The sequence below is a fragment of the Stegostoma tigrinum genome, chromosome 2, assembly GCF_030684315.1.
Source record: "Stegostoma tigrinum isolate sSteTig4 chromosome 2, sSteTig4.hap1, whole genome shotgun sequence".
Lineage (NCBI taxonomy): Eukaryota > Metazoa > Chordata > Chondrichthyes > Orectolobiformes > Stegostomatidae > Stegostoma > Stegostoma tigrinum.
This window is the reverse complement of record NC_081355.1, coordinates 37,387,641-37,411,982: the sequence shown is the minus strand read 5'-3', so window position 1 is coordinate 37,411,982 and position 24,342 is coordinate 37,387,641. Positions and strand designations below refer to the sequence as shown.

The 24,342-nt window shown below is 42.9% G+C and overlaps 1 protein-coding gene across 5 annotated transcripts in view; it reads left to right on the top strand.

Moving 5' to 3' along the window:
• Positions 1 to 24,342, top strand: part of LOC125449139 (dysbindin-like) — a 218,738-nt gene that overhangs the window by 189,755 nt on the left and 4,641 nt on the right. For all 5 annotated transcript variants that reach the window (XM_048524802.2, XM_059653468.1, XM_048524806.2 and 2 more), the window contains one exon: positions 7,275 to 7,415. In XM_048524802.2, the coding sequence (XP_048380759.1) occupies positions 7,275 to 7,415 (141 nt within the window). The remainder of the gene's footprint in view (positions 1 to 7,274; positions 7,416 to 24,342) is intronic.

Sequence of the window (24,342 nt, the reverse complement as noted above, 5' to 3'; positions counted from 1 at the left end):
CCACAAAAGGAGGACTCGAAGTAAGCTATGATAGATGACTGGAAACTGTCTTTGGTTCTCAAAACACACCTGTCAGTCATTACCCTTTGTTTTCTGAAACTGAACCAGTTCTGGATCCATTCACCATATTTCCCTCTATGCCAATTATTGAGGGACACAACTTAAGACAAAAGAATTAAAGGGGATATGAGAAAAAAAGTTCAGCCAGAGGGTGATAGGTAGCTAGAAGTCACTGCTGAGTTTAGTGATTGACTGTGCTTTAATTTTTATTTAACATTCTGCCATCTGGGTCCTTGTCTAATGTCTTATTAAAATCCATGGAGACAATGTATACTATACTACCCTCATCAATCCTCCTTGTTACTTCCTTAAAAAGAAATTCCGTTCAGGTAGTAAAACATGACATACCCTTAAAAACGACAAGCTGACTGTCACTGATTAATCCCTGCCTCTCTAAGCAGCATTTAAACCTGTAGCTCTATGCTTATTTGAGCAATTTGCCCACCACTGAGGTCAGACTGTCTCACGTATAATTATTTGGCCTATTCCTTGCACCCTATCTGAATAATGGTATGACATTTTAGCCTGCCAACCCTTTGGTACCCTGCCTGTAGCTATTTCCTCCTGGCTTCCATTAAGCGGACACAGTTCATTGGTCGCTGGTTATTTTACCTCCTCCAAGGAATTCAGTCCCTCTACTACTTAATTTCTTATGCTTCTTTTAACTAATATTTCACACTCCTCTTCATCTAGAATGTATGCATCATTCCTTTGTGAAGACAGACGAACACTCTCTTAGAACCTTGCAGGCAACCCACACTGACCAAATCCTCAATTACCACAGTAATAACGCCGGTGTCCACAAACAAAGCAGTGTTAGTATGCTATTTAAACAGGCCACAACGCACTGCAACACACCAGAACTACGCAGGAAAGAGGAAGAGCACCTATACAAGATCTTTGTTAACAACGGATATTCCAACAACTTCATCCGCTTGTGCCTACTAGATAGACAACGCCAAGAGGAGACAGTACGCCCCTATACACTGACCACAGTACCCATGTCAAGAACATATAACAACTAACGATGAGACTCCTGTAACCACTAGGAATTATGGTAGAACACAAACCCACAGCCACATTGTGATAAAGACTCACAAGGATCAATGATACCATAGCCATAATATTGCAGGACCAGTGGAGTTTACAAAATACCTTGCAATGACTGCAACAATCATTGCATTGGCCAGACCGGAAGGAAGCTAGCCATCAGGATACATGAACGCCAGCTAGCAGCAAAATGACATGACAAACTTTACCTCACCTCAGTGCATCTGGACAATGAAGACCATCAATTTAACAGGGATAACGTGACCATCCTGGTTCAAGCCAACCACCGACAAGCACGGGATTTCCTAGAGGCCTTGCTTTCAACCTGTAATGCAATCAACAAACATGAAATTAGATCCCATGTACAAACCCATGCTGAACAGAACCAGAAACAACACAACCCGACTTAACAGACTGGATCATATAAATACCAAGTGGAGTAGAACAAGAGAGAGATAATGGGAACTGCAGATGCTGGAGAATTCCAAGATAATAAAATGTGAGGCTGGATGAACACAGCAGGCCAAGCAGCATCTCAGGAGCACAAAAGCTGACGTTTCGGGCCTAGACCCTTCATCAGAGAGGGGGATGGGGAGAGGGAACTGGAATAAATAGGGAGAGAGGGGGAGGCGGACCGAAGATGGAGAGTAAAGAAGATAGGTGGAGAGAGTGTAGGTGGGGAGGTAGGGAGGGGATAGATCAGTCCAGGGAAGACGGACAGGTCAAGGAGGTGGGATGAGGTTAGTAGGTAGCTGGGGGTGCGGCTTGGGGTGGGAGGAAGGGATGGGTGAGAGGAAGAACCGGTTAGGGAGGCAGAGACAGGTTGGACTGGTTTTGGGATGCAGTGGGTGGGGGGGATGAGCTGGGCTGGTTGTGTGGTGCAGTGGGGGGAGGGGACGAACTGGGCTGGTTTAGGGATGCACAACACTGCTTCATCGAAGGCTGCACTGATGATGTTACCTAGCATGGTGATGAAATGTATGTATGATGGCTGGCTTGGCGAGCAAGCCAACAACCTTCTCTTGTCCTGAGATGATAATTATGATTGCAGCTATGTAAATGACAAAAATTAAGTTGAGAATCTCCAAATTTTATTTCTACAGCTGGAATTTTGTCATCAGCCATATTACTTTTGTATTTAGTGTGCTATTTTTCATGCTGTCTGACTGAGTGCATCTCTTAATCCTCCTGCTTAATGACATCAACTTGCAGTTTCTACATCTACAGTAAAGCAAATGTATTAGTTAAGTCGGCAATGAAGTTAGAATAAAACATTCATAAGACTGTGTTAAGTTCTTTTTCCCCTTTGCTTTCAAATCCCTTTTAATCATTGCCTATGTTGAGTCAACCCCTTGACAATCAATTTGGTGACTCATAGTACGTTGCATTATAAAGAATACTTTAGGTTTTTAGTTTTAATGCCATATTCTGGATGACAATCCAGAACACTGTTCAACATTAATGTTTGTTCTTGTCTATTTTGCTGCTAATTAGATTGTCATCTAAAAAGCAGGAAATTCCTTTCATTGTCATAGTACCTGATCCATGACACTCTGGAACATTATAGGAATAATAGCATAGAATCAGAGAACTTTACAGTACAGAAGAAGGGCATTCGACCCAACACATCTATACTTGCTCCTGAAAGAGCTACCCAACTAGGCCATTCTTCAGCCATGTCTCTATAGCCCTCTAAATTCATCAATTTCAAATATATGTCCAGCTGTCTTTTGAAAAAACTTCCTAAGGAGTCTGTCTCTTCCCAATCTCTCAGGCAGCACATTCCAAATCCTAACAACTCTGAATAAAGAAGTTTCTCCTTTTCTCACTCCTACCATTCTTACTCACAATCGTGAAATTGTGACTCCTAGTTACTGACATACCAACTAATGGAAATACAATATTCTTCTTTACTCTGTCAAAATTGTTCATATATTTGAACACTTTTAATAAGATTATCTCTTAATCTTCTCTGCTCCAAGGAGAATAAGCCCAAATTCTCTAATGTTTCCTTGTACCTAAAATTCCTCATTCCAGCTATCATTCCGGTAAACCTCCATGAACTCTGTCCAGGGCTTTAACATCCTTCCTGAAATTTGGTGTCCAGAACTGAATACAATTTTCCAAATGTAATCTGTATTGGTAGAGGTGTATCACCACCTCCTTCCTGCAATACTCTGTTCCTCTATTTATAAACCAAAGGATCCTATAAGGCTTCTTAACAACTGTTTCAACTTCCCTGGCCTCCTTGAGCAAATCGCACATGTAATCCCAAGGTTCCTCTGCTGCTATATTCCCCTTGAAGTTGAGCCTATATTATCTTGCCTTATTTCTTCTGCCAAAATGCATTACTTCATATTTCTCTGCATTGATGAAATTCACCTATGGTGTCTGTCCATTTGATCAACTTATCATTGTCCTTCTGAAGTTGCTCAGCATCATCCTCTCAATCCAGTATTCGCCCTAGCTTAATATAATCAACAAATATAGATATTTTTGTCTTCAATGCCCATCTCCCAACAGTTTTTAAATCCGAAAAAGCATAGGTCTGAACACTGATTCCGCTTTCAATTTGTCTCCAATCTGAGAAATGCCCGTCTGTGCCAACCCTCCGTTTCCTATCTTTTAGCTGCCAAGACCAATAAATCCCAACTGTTCCTAATTTGCCAAACTGTGCTGTATTTCACAATGAAATGTCTTCAGATAGTCCAAATATGATATCGTGAGCACTACCCCCATCTACTGCCTGTGTCACTATGTCAAAACACTCATTTATATGTGTCAGATTTGACGTGTCCTTGACAAAGCCATGTTGATTGTCTGGTATTAACTTATTTTTCTCTAAGCGTAGATTTACCTTACCTTCTATTTGGCCAGCATCAGTTTTCCCACTAACAGTGTCAAGCTGACAGGTCTGTTGTTTCTTGATTTATCATTTTTCCATTTCTTAAACAACAGTGTCACATTTGCAATCCTGCAGTTCCCTGGGCTAATCATGCCAATAATCCATATCATCCAGACCATCATCACAGTCTATAATCAATACCCCTTCATCCTACATTCACTACTGTCTGGTTTGAGAACATATGTTAGCTTCATATTCCTTTTAGTAAGCCTTATCTCAATAAAGCAATAAACAGACACTTGACTGCTACAGTGTCATCAACAAAAGCACAATGCTTCATGTTTAGAAGGAACAAGTAAGATAAGGTAAGGATGTCAGAATCTCTGAGTCATAGGGCTGCTGTCTCATTAGAGAGGGATGACTAGTTAGTGGTGCTTTAACTTGAGGGTCACCACACCTCAGGCAAGGTGGCGGAGTGAGATGATGACCCCTTCAAAGAGGGGCAGCAAGTAATAAAGAACTAAATCAAAAAAGACTGGAGGAACCTTAAGTTTTCATGTTACCTGTATACTCCAAGTGCCTGCAACATCTGTCAGTCACAAGTTGGCCTCCGTCTTCAAGTCCTTCTCGGTGCAAGCAGGGTGGAAGAGAAGAAGCATCCGTGAAGAGTAACTGCCTTGATAGGTTGCATCAGATCTCCATCATGTTAATTGAGCTACATTTGACACTTGCTGTTGTAATTTTTGTAGTATCTTGTTCTGCGCTACAGAAAAGTGCCACTGGGAAAAGGAATTGTAAAAGAAGAAACCTAAATCTTTCATCATATCTCTCTGTCAGCATATGTAAACATGAGGAAAATTGTCCAGATTGCCTACAATCTCTTTAAAATATCCTTTCTTTGATTCACGCTTCTTCTGCAGTCAGCTATTTGCATACTTACCATGTTCCATTCAATCTATTACCTCTAAAATTAGGGAGTCCTGTCTGAAGCTGAGCTTGTTGGTAAATGGTTTTGAGACATTATTTAACCAAGGATTTGAGAACATCAGCTTTGCAAATAAGAATAAAAGTTAGATCATCTTTTGTCAGTTGTATTTTCAGTTCTGTTCTGCTGCTGATATGAGAATGCTTTACGACAATATCAGTTTTGGAATTATAGTTTTGTAAAGAAGGTGAGTCCCCTCTCCAAATGCTTGTATTAAATACCGTGCTACTAGTGCATAATTATGCTTTATTTCAAAGGATGTTGATGAATATGCCTTTAAAGAGGAAAATCTTGGGCTTCAGCTTCTCAACCATTTTAAGAATTAAACGTGACTTCTAGATTCATTGTGAAAATGGTAGTTGCTAATAGTAGTTCAGAATGGGATATTGCAGTCTCAAAACTATCATCCTCATTGTCCCATGACTACAGTGTTCTAATAAAAATTAAAAGAACTGTGGATGCTGTAAATCGGGAACAAAAGCAAAGTTGCTGGAGAAGCTCAGCAGGTCTGGCAGCATCTATGAAGGAAGAAGCAGATAACATTTCTGGTCTGGTGACCCTTCCTCAGAACTGATGGTGGCTGGGAAAACGTCAGTTCATATGCAGAGGGAAGGGGAGGGGCTGGGGAGTAAATGATAGGGTAGAGCCTAAAGATAGAGAGGAGCAGTTAGACAGAGTTGATAATTATCAGGCTGTGAGGGTGAATAGTTGTTAATAGGGACTATTAATCACGAATAACAGGTAGTGTGTAATGGCAGGCTATATGGTAACAAGGCCTGGTGTGTGGGGTAGGGGGTTAGGACCTGGGAGAGTGTAGGCCCTGAAATTATTGAACTCTATATTGAGTCTGTAGACTGTAGGGTACAAAATAAGTTGTTCTTGCATTGGGATTTTCTAGAACACTACAGCAAGCCAGAGACAGACATGTTGGTCAGGGAACAGGGTGGTGCGTTAAAGTGGCAGGCAACAGGTAGTTCAGGGTCTTTTTTGCGAGCCCTTCAACGAGGGGCAGCAAGTAATAAAGAACTAAATCTAAAGAAGTATTGCTTCACATGGAAAATTTGTTTGTTTTTCTGGTGTTGGTGTATTTATTTGGGCTCTTGGATTCTGGGGAGGGAAGAGGTAAATGGTCAGGTGTTACACTTTTGCAGGTTACAGGGTAAGGTGCCATAGGGTTTTGGAGGGGTGCTGGTGGTGAAGGAAGTGTGGACAGGGTGTCTCAGAGGGAATGATCCCTGTGGAAGGCAGACAAGGGAGGGGAGGGGAAGGGAATATGTATCTGGTAGTGGCAACTTGCTAGAGTGATGGAAATAGCGCGTGATGATCTTCTAGATGTGGATGCTGGTGGGATGATAGGTAAGGACAAGGAGGACCCTATTGCTGTTGCAGGAGGGAAGAGAACAGGTGAGGGAGGAAGTGTGGGAGATGGGTCGGACCCAGTTGAGGGCCCTGTCAACTATGGAGCTGGGTTGAGGAACAAGGTGGACATTTCGGAGGCTGCCTTGTCGAAGTTGGCCTCATCTGAACACATACAATAGTGACGGAGGAATTGAGAGAATGGGATGGAGTCTTTGCAGGAAATGGCGTGCGAGGATGTATAGTCTAGTTTGCTATCGGAGTCAGTGGGTTTGTAGTGGATATTAGTGGCCAGTCTATCCCCAGAAATGGGAAGGGAAGGGAAGGGAGGAGTCAGAGAGAGACCAGATTATAGTGAGGGCAGGGTGGAAATTAGAGGTGAAATTGAAGCTTTCCAATTCTGGGTGAGAGAGGGATGTAGCACCGATGATATCATTGATGTATCAGAGAAAGAGTTGTGGTGGTGGCTGGAATAAGACTGTAACAAGGAATGTTCCATGTACCCCACAAAGAGACAGGCATAACTAGGGCCCATGCGGGTACCCATGTCCACCCCTCTTACCTGACAAAAATGAGAGGAGTTAAGAGTGTTCTAATATTCACCACACTGTTTGTTTTAAAAATTTCCCCTTTGAGGTCAAATAATCCAAACATCAAAGAAGTTTGATTCTTATGCTCTCACTGGTTTTTGCTGTCCAGAAGCGCATATCTGGAAATCTTCGAATGTGTTAAGGTTTCCAGATTATTTAAGTGGGTTTTCAACATTCTTGGTGTTGAGGCTTCATCTCTTTTGACACTACCAAGAGAATTTTCCTTCCATGATACTAAACATGCAAACAACAGCTCACAGCTGAGAAAAATACAGCTGGCTGTTTTCATCCTGTTCTATTTCCTATGTTCACTTTATGTTATTAAAATAAATCTTTGTTTTTCTGGTGTTGGTGTATTTGTTTAATGTGCATTTTTTTTAAAACCCAGAGCCCATTGGAAGTATGTCTTCTATGGAGGTAAACGTTGACATGCTGGAGCAGATGGACCTGTTGGATATGTCTGACCAGGAAGCACTAGACGTGTTTCTCAACTCGGGTGGGGAAGACAGTGAAATCTCACCTGTGTTAGGTAAAATAACATGACTTTCTTATTATATGGTGGCACCAAACTGAATTAACTATCTATAATGTGAAATATATCAGTAAATTGCATATGTTGCAGAAGTGAACTGAGTTTTTACTTAGTAATAATTGCGTTTATGCATGAGTATTTATCATTTGCAGCATTTGTAAAATTAGTCAAATTAGTTTGATTTTTATTCTCCATATTATAATTTTACAGATTTGTATTTGTTTTACTTTTCATTCTACACTCACTATTATCTTCCAAAGTTTTCTTGATTCAGAAACTGTTCGTTTTGGATTGGAAAACTGCATTTGTCACGTAATTTTAAATCGGAAGATAAAACCAGGGAGTTGTAGACTAGCTGACCCAAACATGTTGTGTAGCAAATTAAGGATAGAATGATTTAACTTCTTAAACTTTAAACTGCCCAAAAGGAGAAATATGAATTTGTAAACCCTATGTCATACCTGACTAGTCTGATTGATTGACTTTTTTTAAATGAGCAACTGAAGTTAGGGACAGGGAATGCTTACGAATATTATTTATATGAACTTCCTGAATGCCTTTTGATACTGTTAGCTAAAACTGAAGGCAAATTATTGACCTGGCTATAGGATTGGCTGGTAACCAGAATAATGATAGTAGGAATACTAGACAGATACTACAGTTGACAGGATATAACAAGTGGTGACCCACAAGGTAGTAATGATAAAGCCATATATTCTAGTTTGCCAATGACATGAGAATAGTTGTCAAAGTAAATATTGTAGATGAAAGCATAAAATTTAAAAACTCAGCAGGTCTGAGATTGTTTGCGGTGAGAGTTAACATTTAGTGTGGTATGACACCTCTTCAGAACTAACACTACCTAGAATACTGGTGAGCAGTTTGGAGTGGGAGAGGTACCTGACTAGGTTTATTTTTTGTCACTAGGGAATATGCAGAGCGTCACAGAAACCTGCAGAAGTACATAAAATAATAGCATTTTATCAAAGTACTTCTCAGATGAGCCGATGGCTGGGTGGCACTTTAATCTAGATAAGTGTGAAGTGCTACCTTTTGATAAACAAATCAAGACAGACTTAGACACTTAATGTTAAGGTCCTGGGAGTACTGCTGAACAAAGATCTTGGAGTGCAGGTTCATAGATCCTTGAAATTGGAGTTGCAGGTAGACAGGATAGTGAAGGAGATGTTTGGTACGCTCGCCTTTATTGGTCAGTGCATTGTGTTTAGGAGTTGGGACAACATGTTATAGTCGTACAGGACGTTGGTTAGGACACTATTAGAATACTATGTTCAATTCTGAACACCCTGCTAGAGAAATGATGATGTGCAACTTGAAAGGATTGAGAGAAGATTTACTAGGATGTTGTCAGATTGGAGGGCTTGAGCTTTAGGGAGAGACTGAATAGGCTGGGCTATTTTCCCTAGATCATCAGAGGCTGAGGGGTGGCCTTAGAAGTTCATAAAATCATGAGTGACATGGATAGTGTGAATATCCAAGGCCTTTTCCCCTGTTTAGGATAGTCCAAAACTAGAGGGTGAAGGTCTAGGGTGAGGGGGAAAGATTTAAAATGGATCTAAAGGGCAACTTTTTCAGAGTGGTGCGTATATGGAATGAACTGCCGGAGGAAGTGGTGGAGGCTGGTACAATTATAACATTTAAAAGACATCTGGATGGGTATGTGAATAGGAATGGTTTAGAGGGATATGGCAAATGGGTCTAGATTAATTTAGGATATCGGTCCAACTCGTCCATGCTGACCAGAAGGGTCTGTTTCTGTGCTGTACATCTCTTATGACTCTCTAAGAAATATTATTTCAAATATTGTAATATATGGTGATCTGTAATACACATACTTTTATTAGACTCGCTTTATACATTTGTGCATGGAATGTGGGCGTCATTTTCAAGGTCAGCATTCATCGCCCATTCCTGATTGTTCTTGAGCAAATTGGTGGTGAATGCCATTATCATATGATTCCTTGTCACAAAAAAAGTTCTGTCTTCAAATACTCTCATTCCCGATATTTTCTCATTCACTCATGGGATGTGGACATCGCTGGCTTGCCAGCAATTATTGCCTTCCCTTAGCTGCTCTTGAATTGAGTGGCCTGCAAGGCCGTTTCAGAGGGCATTGCTGAGAGTCTGGAGTTACATGCAGCCCAGGCCAGTGACGATGGTAGGTTTCCTTCCTTGAAGGACATTAATGAGCCACATGGGTTTTTCCAGCAATTAGCAATGGTTTCATGGTCATCAATAGATTCTCAATTCCACATTTTTAAAATTGAATTAAAATTCCAACATTGCTGTGTAATATTCAAACCCAGGTCCTCAGAATGTTAATCGAGTTTCTGGATTAGCAGTCTAGTGATAATACCACTAGTCCATCACTTCTTTAGATAAGGAATATTGACAGCGTGGATGAAAAACTATTTGCTGGTTATGGAATCTGGAACTAGGAGGCCTAGCCTAACATTTAGAACCAAGTCTTTCAGGAGTGAAGTGATGAAGCACTCTACATGCAAAATTTAAAGTTTGAAATTCTGTTTTGCAAACAGCAGTTAAGGCAGGGTCAGCTGCTAATTTTAAGATATCAAAAACTTTGCAGCATTAGCGATTGTCTGTGTCTGCTAATCATGGGATTATTTTGTTCTCACAACCCTCAAGAAATCTGAAGTGCTTGTTTCTTTTGAGGTGTAAAGATGTTCTGTAATATCAATTCATTCGAAATGATGATTGTACACCACAATTGAAAGTCTCCTCGTCAGATGGACAAGACATTTCCTTCCATATTGTCTTTAGGGAAGCATGTTTTGCAACTGTGTTCCTTCCTCCATCTTACTAGTATGGTAAAGATTAAATGAAATTGATGTGAAGTTGGTGCTCTTTACCGTTCAGTCTTTTCAGGTTCAAATGGGTGTCACATGCATTTTTAAACTAATCAAGATTCAGATATAATTTGCCAGTGTTATAAAGATTTTGTCTTCCTTTATGTCCTGGCTTTAGAAGCTCTGTCCAATTCCTTTATTGATTTTAAAAATTTTCGTCAAATCTCTTATTGTTTAGTGCAAGTGTGCCATCTTGTGGATTGATGTCAATTCTCAGCAACTTGAGTTGGGGAGATGAGTATGTCTGTGCCTCACTCAGTAATTGGCCAAATGATATTTATGAATCTAACTCTTGAATTGAAACTTCAATATAGCAAAGATATCTATTCACACTGATACGCATCATGACAGGTTAATAAGACAAGAAAACAAACGACTAAAAGGAATTACTCATAGGGGAATAGAATTGAAAAGCAGAGCAAAGACATTAATCAAAAATAATATGGAACCTTCATTTAGGTGCATCTTTATATAAAAGGGAAAACAAGAGGAAATACAAAAATCAGATAATTTCTTAGAATTAAGGTAATGAAAATGTTTCCATTTGTGAGACAGACCAAAACTTAGAGGCATCAGTTCAAGAAAGAAATAAGTCTGATAGCGTGGAACTCGCTACCTACCACACTGAGTAGTTAAGAGGAAAGAGAAGATATTGAGTAAGAGTTTGATCAAGTGAGTTAATGGGCTGAATTGTGGCAGATGGAGTTTATTTTGGTAAAACAAACATGAGCAGGACTTCTATAATTAAAAGTAGGGCCTTGGGTGGTGTAGAACAGAAAGACATAGGGGTTCAGGTACATTATTCTTTTGAAGTTTGCATCACGTCGATTGAGTGGTTAAGAAGGCATTTAGTATGCTTGCCTTCATTGCTCAGACCTTTGAGTGCAGGCATTAAGGTTGTACAGGATGTTGGTGAAGTTTCTTCTGGAATACTGTATCCTGTTCTGGTCACCCAACTATAGGAAACATATTATTAAGCTGGAGAGGGTTCATGAGAGATCGGGTTTCAGTTATAAGGAGAGGCTGAGACATCTGTCACTGGAGCTAAGGAGGCTGACTAAGGACTTGAATGAGGTTTATAAAATTATGGGGGGTGTAGATAAAGTGAATGGCAGGTGCCTCTTCCCTAGTTGGGAATTTCAAGAATAGTGTTGTATTTTTATGGTTGGAGGAGAAAGATCTTAAAAGACATGAAGGGCAATTTTTATTTTAACAGAATGGTTCATGTATGGAATGAACTTTCCAAAGAGGTGGTGGATGCAGCTGTAGTTAGTGTTTAAAAGACATTTAGGTAAGTACATGAATAAGAAATGTTTGGAAGGATATGAGCCATGTGCAAGCAGGTGGAACTTGTTTAGTTTGGGATTATGGCTGGCAGGAACTGAAGAGCCTGTTTCTGTGCTGTATGACTCTTTCTCTATGACTCTAATAAGAACTCTTAATACAAGAAATAGGAGCAGGAGTAGGTTAATTGTTCACTTGAGCCTTCACCATCATTCCATAATATCATAGTTGATTTTCTTCATTAGTATCCAAAAGTCTGTTGGTCCTTATTTCCAATTTACCTAAGGTTTAAGTATGAAGCTGTCTGGGATATAGAATTCCAAAGACACAGTGAAGAGATTTTTTCCATTTTACCAATTCTAAATAGCTGATTGTCATTCTGAGACAAAGATATCTAGTTTAAGACTTTCCATCTGGAGAAATATCCTCCTATATCTTCCTCGTCAGTGAGATAATCTCTTATTCTTCTGAACTCTTGAGAACATATGCCTTAACGTATCAGACAATAGCTTCACCAACAAATCAGTTTAATGAACATTGGTTGTACTCTCTTTATTACTCATTCAGGAGATGTAGGCTTTAGTGGGCCAAATTTATTGCCCATCAATAATAGACCATGATAAGGTGATGGTGAGCTGCCGTTTTGAACCTCTGCAGTCCATGTGGGTCAGAGACACCAGCAATGCTGCTAAGAAGGGAGCTCCAGGATTTTGACCTTGCAACAGCAAAGAATGGAAACTGATGTATTTCCAAGGTTGGATGGCGAGTGTCTGGAAGATGAACTTGTTGGTGATGGAGTCCCCACGTATCTGCTGACCCTGTCCTTTGAAATTGTTGTGGTTGTGGGTTTGGAATGTGCTGTCTAAAGAGCCCTGGTGAATTTCTGCTGTGCAACTAATACACAGATTTTAGGGAGTCAGGAGGTGAGTTCCTCATTGCAGGATACCTAACCTCTAAACTACTGTTGTAAAACCCCTGTATTTATATGACCAGTCCCGTTCAAGAAGATAAGAAGACCAAAACACTTCAGTTTTGTGCACTCTGTGGACATTCCCAGTATCATCTCACCAAGACCCTGTTTAATTGCGTTCAAGATTTACTCTTACTCTTTATTGCAAAAGCGTTAGATTGTAACCTAATCTTTCCTTGATTGCTGAACTTACATGTTAGCTTTGTGGTTCATATACCCCGATCTCTACAGAGATATTCTCATTTCCCAAACACACTCTTTTTCAAAAAAAAATCTGTTTGTATTGCAAATGTGGCTAACTTCACATATCTGTAATATTCCATTTAATATAATATTGGTCACATACTTGTTTAAATTCATTTGCAGTCTCTCCCTTTACACTCTCAACATTAGCTTTCTATCTGATCAATACTCCTGTCCTCAGAGAACCCAGCTAATACAAAATATTGCTTGTATCCAGTCCTGAACCATGTTGAACTTTTCATCATTCTTTCTTTATCTATATAATTAATTTGATAACCTGTGCTCTCAGCATGTTTTGCATGTTGGTTTCTGCTGTAATCATCTTTGACGCATTCAGTATATTTACTGCAATCAAGCCTTGTTGCTAGTCCATCTAAGCTTTTGCTACCAAGGATACTGTCTTAATGCTTTTGCAGAAGATAGGCTCGAGCTTCATGATCAGTAAATAGCTTTATTGCGTGTTACTTAGCTAATTACATTTCATGTTAGACATGTGATTGTCTGCTGTAAGACAACCAGGTAAACATAAGAGTAAGTCCATGTTACTACTTTAGCTACATGCTGTTGGTCGCAAGAACAAACTGAAGCACTTTGAGTGAGATAACAAGGTGTAGAGCTGGATGAACACAGCAGGCCAAGCAGCATCAGAGGAGCACGAAGACTGATATTTCGGGCCTGGACTCCTTCAGAAATGGGGGAGGCGGAGGGGTTTCTGAAATAAATAGGGAGAGAGGGGGAGGCGGATAGAAGATGGATAAAGGAGAAGATAGGTGGAGAGGAGACAGACAGGTCAAAGAAGGGGGAATGGAGCCAGTAAAGGTGAGTGTAGGTGGGGAGTTAGGGAGAGGATAGATCAGCCCAGGAAGGACAGACAGGTCAAGGGGGCGGGATTAGGCTAGTAGTCAGGATGTAGGAGGTGGGGTAGGTTAGGGAGGCGAGGACAAGCTGGGCTGGTTTGGGGGAGGGGAGATTTTGAAGCTTAGGAAGTCCACATTGATACCATAGGCTGCAGGATTCCCAAGCGGAATATGAGTTGCTGTTCCTGCAACCTTCAGGTGACATCATTGTGGCACTGCAGGAGGCCCAGAATGGACATGTCATCTGAGGAATGGGAGGGGGAGTTGAAATGGCTCGCGACTGGGAGGTGCAGTTGTCTAGTGCGAACTGAGCGTAAGTTTTCCGCAAAGCGGTCCCCAATCCTCCGCTTGGTTTCCCCGATGTAGAGGAGGCCACAACAGGAATAGTAGATACAGTATACCACATTAGCAGATGTGCAAGTGAACATCTGCTTGATGTGAAGAGTCATCTTGGGGCCTGGGATAGGAGTGAGGGGGCAGGTATAGCACTTCCTGTGGTTGCAGGGAAAAGTGCCGGGTATGGTGGGGCTGGAGAGGAATGTGGCGCAGACAAGAGAGTGGTCCCTCCAGAAGGCAGATAAGGGTGGGGAGGGAAAAATGTCTTTGGTGGGGTCGGATTGTAGATGGTGGAAGTGTCAGAGGATGATGCGTTCGATCCGGAGGCTGGGGGGGTGGTACATGAGGACAAGGGGGATTCTGTTTTGGTTGTTACTGTGGGAAGGGGATGTGAGGGATGAGTTGCGGGAAAAGGGAGAGACATGATTGAGGGCATGGTCGACCACTGTGGAGGGAAAGTTGCAGTCCTTGAAAAACCAGGGTCATCTGAGATGTTTGGGAGTGGAATGCCTTATCCTGGGAGCAGATGTGGCGGAGGCGAAAGAATTGGGAATAGGGAGTGGCATTTTTGCAGGAAGGTGCGTGAGCAGAGCTGTATTCTAGGTAGCTGTGGGAGTCGGTGGGCTTGAAATGGATATCGGAGAGAGTGATATCAGAGATGATCCAGGTGAACGTAAGGTTGGGGTGGAAGGTGCTGGTGAAGTGGATGAACTGTTCGAGCTCCGCATCGGAGCACGATAAACAGCGCCGATACAGTCATCAATGTAATGGAGGAAGAGGTGGGGTTTAGGGCCAGTGTAGCTACAGAAGAGGGATTGTTCCACATAACTTAGAGAGGCAGGCATAGCTTGGGCCCATGCGGTACCCATGGCCACCCCCTTTGTCTGTAGGAAGTGGGAGGAATTGGGAGGAATTGAAAGGGAAGTTGTTCAGGGAGAGGACGAGTTCGGCTAAGTGGATGAGGGTGTCAGTGGAGGGTAAAATAGTATCAGAGATCATGGGAACTGCAGATGCTGGAGATTCCAAGATAATAAAATGTGAGGCTGGATGAACACAGCAGGCCAAGCAGCATCTCAGGAGCACAAAAGCTGACGTTTCGGGCCTAGACCCTTCATCAGAGAGGGGGATGGGGGGAGGGAACTGGAATAAATAGGGAGAGAGGGGGAGGCGGACCGAAGATGGAGAGTAAAGAAGATAGGTGGAGAGGGTGTAGGTGGGGAGGTAGGGAGGGGATAGGTCAGTCCAGGGAAGACGGACAGGTCAAGGAGGTGGGATGAGGTTAGTAGGTAGCTGGGGGTGCGGCTTGGGGTGGGAGGAAGGGATGGGTGAGAGGAAGAACCGGTTAGGGAGGCAGAGACAGGTTGGACTGGTTTTGGGATGCAGTGGGTGGGGGGGAAGAGCTGGGCTGGTTGTGTGGTGCAGTGGGGGGAGGGGATGAACTGGGCTGGTTTAGGGATGCAGTGGGGGAAGGGGAGATTTTGAAACTGGTGAAGTCCACATTGATACCATATGGCTGCAGGGTTCCCGCCTCTTGCTCCCCAGAGGAGCTCGAACAGTTCATCCACTTCACCAACACCTTCCACCCCAACCTTCAGTTCACCTGGGCCATCTCCAGCACATCCCTCACCTTCCTGGACCTCTCAGTCTCCATCTCAGGCAACCAGCTTGTAACTGATGTCCATTTCAAGCCCACCGACTCCCACAGCTACCTAGAATACACCTCCTCCCACCCACCCTCCTGCAAAAATTCCATCCCCTATTCCCAATTCCTCCGCCTCCGCCGCATCTGCTCCCACGATAAGACATTCCACTCCCGCACATCCCAGATGTCCAAGTTCTTTAAGGACCGCAACTTTCCCCCCACGGTGATTGAGAACGCCCTTGACCGCGTCTCCCGCATCTCCCGCGACACATCCCTCACACCCCGCCCCCGCCACAACCGCCCCAAGAGGATCCCCCTCGTTCTCACACACCACCCTACCAACCTCTGGATACAACGCATTATCCTCCGACACTTCCGCCATTTACAATCCGACCCCACCACCCAAGACATTTTTCCATCCCCTCCCCTGTCTGCTTTCCGGAGAGACCACTCTCTCCGTGACTCCCTTGTTCGCTCCACACTGCCCTCCAACCCCACCACACCCGGCACCTTCCCCTGCAACCCGCAGGAAATGCTACACTTGTCCCCACACCTCCTCCCTCACCCCCATCCCAGGCCCCAAGATGACATTCCACATTAAGCAGAGGTTCACCTGCACATCTGCCAATGTGGTATACTGCATCCACTGTACCCGGTGCGGCTTTCTCGACATTGGGGAAACCAAGCGGAGGCTTGGGGACCGCTTTGCAGAACACCTCCGCTCAGTTCGCAACAAACAACTGCACCTCCCAGTCGCAAACCATTTCCACTCCCCCTCCCATTCTCTTGATGACATGTCCATCATGGGCCTCCTGCACTGCCACAATGATGCCACCCGAAGGTTGCAGGAACAGCAACTCATATTCCGCCTGGGAACCCTGCAGCCATATGGTATCAATGTGGACTTCACCAGTTTCAAAATCTCCCCTTCCCCCACTGCAGCACACAACCAGCCCAGCTCTTCCCCCCCACCCACTGCATCCCAAAACCAGTCCAACCTGTCTCTGCCTCCCTAACCGGTTCTTCCTCTCACCCATCCCTTCCTCCCACCCCAAGCCGCACCCCCAGCTACCTACTAACCTCATCCCACCTCCTTGACCTGTCCGTCTTCCCTGGACTGACCTATCCCCTCCCTACCTCCCCACCTACACCCTCTCCACCTATCTTCTTTACTCTCCATCTTCGGTCCGCCTCCCCCTCTCTCCCTATTTATTCCAGTTCCCTCCCCCCATCCCCCTCTCTGATGAAGGGTCTAGGCCCGAAACGTCAGCTTTTGTGCTCCTGAGATGCTGCTTGGCCTGCTGTGTTCATCCAGCCTCACATTTTATTATGTCAGTGGAGGGTGACTGGTCAGGCCTGCGGGACAGGAAGAAGCGGAGGACTTTTAGGCCATCTACATGGGATATATACATGGGCAAGTGTATAGGGACTGGACGTCCATGGTAAAGATGAGGTGTTGGGGACCAGGGAATTGGAAGTTCTGGAGCAGGTGGAGGGGGTGGGTGGTGTCACAGACGTAGGTAGGGAGTTCCGGGACCAAAGGAGAGAAAATGGAGTTTGAGATAGGTGGAGATGAGTTCGGTGGGGCAGGAGCAGATGGTGACAGTGGTCGACCAGGACAGTCAGGTTTGTGGATTTTGGGAAGGCGGTAGAAGCCAACAGTGTGGGATTGGGGAACGATGAGGTTGGAGGCTGTGGGTGGGAGGTCACCTGAGGTGATGGTTTGGTGGTTGGGGGTGGGATCATGATCAAGGGGGCGGTAGGAGGTGGTGTTGGAGAGTTTGCACTTGCCCTTGGTGACGTAGAGGTCAGTGCACCATACAACAAGTGCGCCTCCCTTGTCCGTGGGTTTTATGGTGAGGTTTGGATTGGAGCGGGTGAGAGGGGTGGAGAGGTTGAGGTGATTGATGTCTCGATGACACTTTATAAATGACTGGTTTGGTTGGGTTGATAGTCTAGGGATAATACACTCGCGGTGCTGTCCTTGGTGGCTCTTTGATTTCCAGAATGTCCCTTTGCAGAGGTTAAATTGTGCAGGTACAGCTTTTGGCCACACCGGAAAACTGATGGATCTTGATGTCTCAAATGCTTTTTACTGAGGATGTCATTTGCGGTCAGTATCGCTGTTGAACATTTTTAGAGGATCTTCAAGATCTTTAGTTTCCTCACATCATGTCAGAATAGCTTACGTTTCTTAAAGAAGTATTTTTATCCTCTTGATATTGTAAACTGTTTTTGGTACTACTTATTTTGAACCCCAGAATTGATTATCAGAAAAGTCTATGACCAATTCTCAGTGGTTATTGTATCAAAAGAAATCAGGTGATCAGACTTTTAAAATTATTGTGATTGAAAGTCAATTGAATAATTCACCAGACTTGTGAAAATGGTTTTTTCTTATGAAATCTAATGAAGGGTTGTGATTAATGTCAAGTGGTGTATTTGTTCTCTTAGGTTTTTCTGAGATTTGTGATGTTGTCTCGTCCTTGAGTAACATTACATTGATCATCGTACAAGGCTTCTGAGCTGTTTGAGGCTCACGAACATAGTGTAGGATTGAAGCATGTTTTTCTACTCAGAAGTGAGACATCAGTTTCTGATGACACTTGTTTCATACAGTATTGGATTGCACCAGCAGCACCTGACCTTGGATAAGTTGGACCGAAGGGTGTTTCCATGCTGTGAACTGCTATGACTCAATGTGGGCTTGGCTGACAAGTGGCAAATAATATTTGCACCATATCATTGTTAGTAAATGACTGACTGTCTCCAGGAAGAGAGAATTTAACTGCTACTCCTTGGCATTCAATGGCATCTGAATCATCAAATCTTCTACTATCAATACCCACAACAGCAGATAAAATTTTGAGAAGATTTGTAGCTGAGGTTGAGGTTCTGGATGTGAGTTTGCTCGCTGAGCTGTAAGGTTAGTTTTCAGACGTTTCGTCACCATTCTAGGTAACATCATCAGTGAGCCTCCAACGAAGCACTGGTGTTATGTCCCGCTTTCTATTTATCTGGTTAGGTTTCCTTGGGTTGGTGATGTCATTTCCTGTTCTTTTTCTCAGAGGATGGTAGATTGGCTCCAAGTCAATGTGTTTGTTGATGGAGTTCTCGTTGGAATGCCATGCTTCTAGGAATTCTCGTGCATGTCTCTGTTTGGCTTGTCCTAGGATGGATGTGTTTCCCCAATCAAAGTGGTGTCCTTCCTTATCTGTATGTAAGAATACGAGTGATAGTGGGTCATGTCGTTTTGTGGCTAGTTGATGTTCATATATCCTGGTGGCTAGTTTCCTGCCAGTTTGTCCAATGTAGTGTTTGTCACAGTTCTTGCAAGGTATTTTGTAGATGATGTTCATTTTATTTGTTGTCTGTATAGGGTCTTTTAAGTTCATTAGCTGCTGTTTTAGTGTGTTGGTGGGTTTGTGGGCTACCCTGATGCCAAGGGGTCCGAGTAGTCTGGCAGTCATTTCGGAAATGTCTTTGATGTAAGGGAGAGTGGTTATGGTTTCTGAGCCTGTTTTGTCTGTTTGTTTGGGTTTGTTGCTGACAAAGGTTTGTCATCACTAAACAAAACAAATTAGAGGAAACATTCAAGACTATCAATAATACCCTTACTGGCATAATATTCACAAAAGAGGAGGAAAACAACAACAAACTGCCATTCCTAGATGTCACAGTAGAGCAAACAGCCAATGGGGAACTTCAAACCAGTGTCTACAGGAAAACAACACATACGGACCAAATACTGAACTACAGGAGCAACCATCCCAACACCCACAAACGAAGCTGCATTAGAACATTATTCCAACGAGCCACCACACACTGCAGCACAAAGGAACTACACCTATACAGCGTATTCAAAAAGAATGGGTACCCTATGAACACAGTCCGCCGATTTCTCAGCAACAAACCCAAACAAACAGACAAAACGGGCTCAGAAACCATATCCACGCTCCCCTACATCAAAGACATATCCGAAATGACTGCCAGACTACTCGGACCCCTTGGCATCAGGGTAGCCCACAAACCCACCAACACACTAAAACAGCAGCTAATGAACTTAAAAGACCCTATACAGACAACAAATAAAACAAACGTCATCTACAAAATACCTTGCAAGAACTGTGACAAACACTACATTGGACAAACTGGCAGGAAACTAGCCACCAGGATACATGAACGTCAACTAGCCACAAAACGACGTGACCCACTATCACTCGTATCCTTACATACAGATAAGGAAGGACACCACTTTGATTGGGACAACACATCCATCCTAGGACAAGCCAAACAGAGACATGCACGAGAATTCCTAGAAGCATGGCATTCCAACCAGAACTCCATCAACAAACACATTGATTTGGAGCCAATCTACCATCCTCTGAGAAAAAGAACAGGAAATTACATCACCAACCCAAGGAAACCTAACCAGATAAATAAAAAGCGGGACATAACACCAGCGCTTCGTCGGAGGCTCACTGATGATGTTACCTAGAATGGTGACGAAACGTCTGAAAACTAACCTTCCAGCTCAGCAAGCAAACTCACATCCAGAACAGATAAAATACTAGGAATCTTCAGTGTCTGATTCACCACCTGAATTCTCAAAATCTATCCACTATCTGCAAAGCACAAGTGGGGAGTATGGTTGAATGTTTCCCATTTGCCTGGACGGGTACAGCTCCAACAACACTGAAGAAGCTGACACTATCCATGATTAAAACAGCCTGTTTAAATGGCACCACCACCTCTGGAAGGCAACTAGGGAAGGGCGATAAATTGCAGGCCCAGCCAGAAACACCCCGTCCAGTGAGTGAATAAATAAAAAGGAAGAAAGAAGGAATTAAAGTATTCTAAATCAGGGTCACCGGTGCATGTGCGTGAATGCACTTTGTATTAAATAAGACTGGGAAGTTAAAGGAGCAGAGATAATGGGAACTGCAGATGCTGGAGAATTCCAAGATAATGAAATGTGAGGCTGGATGAACACAGCAGGCCAAGCAGCATCTCAGGAGCACAAAAGCTGACGTTTCGGGCCTAGACCCTTCATCAGAGAGGGGGATGGGGAGAGGGAACTGGAATAAATAGGGAGAGAGGGGGAGGCGGACCGAAGATGGAGGGTAAAGAGGATAGGTGGAGAGGTAGGGAGGGGATAGGTCAGTCCAGGGAAGACGGACAGGTCAAGGAGGTGGGATGAGGTTAGTAGGTAGATGGGGGTGCGGCTTGGGGTGAGAGGAAGAACAGGTTAGGGAGGCAGAGACAGGTTGGACTGGTTTTGGGATGCAGTGGGTGGGGGGGGAAGAGCTGGGCTGGTTGTGTGGTGCAGTGGGGGGAGGGGACGAACTGGGCTGGTTTAGGGATGCAGTGGGGGAAGGGAATATTTTGAAACTGATGAAGTCCACATTGATACCATTAGGCTGCAGGGTTCCCAGGCGGAATATGAGTTGCTGTTCCTGCAACCTTCGGGTGGCATCATTGTGGCACTGCAGGAGGCCCATGATGGACATGTCATCTAAAGAATGGGAGGGGGAGTGGAAATGGTTTGTGACTGGGAGGTGCAGTTGTTTGTTGCGAACTGAGTGGAGGTGTTCTGCAAAGCGGTCTCCAAGCCTCCGCTTGGTTTCCCCAATGTAGAGGAAGCCAAACCAGTCCAACCTGTCTCTGCCTCCCTAACCTGTTCTTCCTCTCACCCATCCCTTCCTCCCACCCCAAGCCACACCCCCATCTACCTACTAACCTCATCCCACCTCCTTGACCTGTCCGTCTTCCTTGGACTGACCTATCCCCTCCCTACCTCCCCACCTATCCTCATTACTCTCCATCTTCGGTCCGCCTCCCCCTCTCTCCCTATTTATTCCAGTTCCCTCTCCCCGTCCCCCTCTCTGATGAAGGGTCTAGGCCCGAAACGTCAGCTGTTGTGCTCCTGAGATGCTGCTTGGCCTGCTGTGTTCATCCAGCCTCACAGTTAAAGGAGCAGCTTGCCAGGTGGAATGATGGCGATCAGAGATCTAGCTGAAGTAAGTGTGGGGTTTGCATTTAAATATTTCCAGGTATTTGGGAAAGGAAGAAGAGATGGATCGTATATTTTAAGGAGGGCATTGTATTACTGGAGAAAGAGCCGGTAAAGTTTAAGGACCGAATTGATTTGGTTAAAACTAGGGGGAGATAAAGGTACAATTACATTGCTCAGTGTTGATGGCAGACAGCAGTCTCTCAGAATCAAGAATGGCATCTATCAGGCTAGATGAGTTTTCATGATTGTGGAGTCAAACTTTGGATCCATAAGCTTTTCTACAATGTGGTTCAGATCTGGAATGCATTGTTTGCAAGTGCCGTAAATGCAGGTTAAATTGAGGCATTCAAGATGGCATTAAATTGTTTCTATTTAAATAATGAAGTGCAGACTATTAATAAGTCATAATGCTCAATCTGAAAACCAGTTCAGATGAGCCAAGTGACTTCTCCTGCATTGTAACAACTCTGTTGTTTTAATAAAGAATCTTAAATTTCTGTCTTATTTCCCTTTTCCAGGAAAGTCTCTAATTCCTGTGAATTCCGCTCCTATTTCTGCTGTAAAACCAATTTCAGGCATTTAAAGATCATTCAAATGTATTTAAATGAAGAACATCAAAATAAAAAGGACATTTTCTTTTGTATACCTTGGGTTAATTTGCAAGAAATACCAAAGTAAAGTAAAAGGGAAGACAATATTTGTACTTTAAGGGTACTGATGGGTTGGAAGGTGGACTCTTGTAGAGGTGTTACCATGCACTGTGCACCAGTTAATGATGAATATCAGTTAACTACCATGATTGTCCAGATTAATAAACCAAAAAAACAACTGTCACCAGTTTTGCTGTGTTGGAACAAGAGAAGTATCTGAATATGCTCTTTGTTTTCGTAGAAAATGACCCTGTATATAAATGTGTTGTTTCTGGTATAAGACATGTAATGGCCAACATTTCTGATATGAATATATTAGAATAAACATACAATATTGGAATCCACAACTGCAAGTAAGAATTTCCTTGCTTGTCTTAACTCGCTCTATCCTATGTTCAGATTCATCTTTTGAAGTGGAACAGTCAAGTGAGCTTCCTGTCTTTGATGGGAGTGTTGAAAAATCAGCTGGTGTTCTCAGCCAAGATCTACTGTAACATACCTTTACAGATCAATATAAGTATTAGGGTTCCTCTTTAGGATAAGATTGACTTTATCAGCAACTTTATACATAAGCAAATGAATATGCAAGAAGTGGAGGCAAATGGACAAGGGAAGGTAGAAGGGATTCGTTTGATTTGGCATCACGTTCAGCACAACAATGTGGGCCGAAAGGCCTGTTTCTGTGCTGTATGGTTCTATGCTCCACGTTATATAGGACTTGAACTATTTATTGATTCTGTTAACTCTTGCTGAAATAGGGCACATAAAAGCCATACTGTGGGATAATGGCTACCCTGATCAAATCTTGTGCTGTATATCACATGATGCTGTCACTTTTAATCCTGTCAGGTGCCTAGTCTACTTCTGATTAATCTGAAGATTAAAAATTTTGAACAACTGGTGAAGCTAGCTGTTTAACACAGCTTCTATATAGTTGCAATGTGAATGACCTTTGCTGCTAATAGGATGCTACCATCAAGCCAAAAAGAATTTTTGTCAAATGCATAAATAAGTAATGTATATCAATTTCAGCACCATTGTGGATGTCAGCTGTACATCCCAAAGACTGATGGATTGTATCAAACAGCAAAAACCTACAATTGTTTGCAACAAGCAAGATACTGACCATGCTTAACCCGCCAGTGCTTGCAAAACTCTCAAATGTCCAGCGTTAGATGTGATTACACAATGGAACAGCTTTATGGATTTTCCTGATAAGTGTAATGTGAATAGTTTTGACTAAATATGTCTTTGTTTCAGCAATATTCAGTTATTTGATAGTAGAAAACCTATCACAAGGTTATGATCTTTACTTACTCCAAAGCGGGCAAATAACTGTCATTTTGCACCATTTTCACCACCTTCATCATTTTTGTATCCTTTTTGACACTAGGGACAAATTCATGCTTTTTTTCCTTTTTCTGTGAGCTTTTTGTCCCATTTTATTCAGGAGAAAAAAATTGCATTGATCTTGTCTTGAAGCAATTATTTCAGATGAACAATAAAAACAATTTCCTTCAAAACAACACTACTAATCAAATTATAGTCGCATTTTAACAGTTTTCTCAACACGCAACCTCGTAATTTGTTTCTGCACTCTTTCTGGATAGTCTGAACTATTTAACAACGCTTGTTGACTTAAGCCTCCCATTACCTGTTCCGTTTAGATTTCTATTTTAAATGACTGAATCTACATTGGGTGTCTGAAATCTACCACTGTACCCCTGGTTTATTGTTTGGAGTTTCCCCTTTGCAGTTCGGGTAAGATTCTTTATAGTCTATATAGCTTTCCAATATTTTTCACAACTTATAGTTTCAGGCTTCAGCAAGTAGGTTTTAGGGTATGCTATTTCTTTCAATTGCTAACTGCTGTAGCCACAGAGACCAGTTCTGTACATTCTTGAAATGCTGGATATTTAAAGAAATACCCCTGGTGATTCAGATAATGACAGCTGTAGTTAGGGCTTTTAATATTTGGGGAGGTGGTGTCAGGTTGATTTATAGGTAAAAGGTAGGATTGTTACCAGGAAATAAAAGG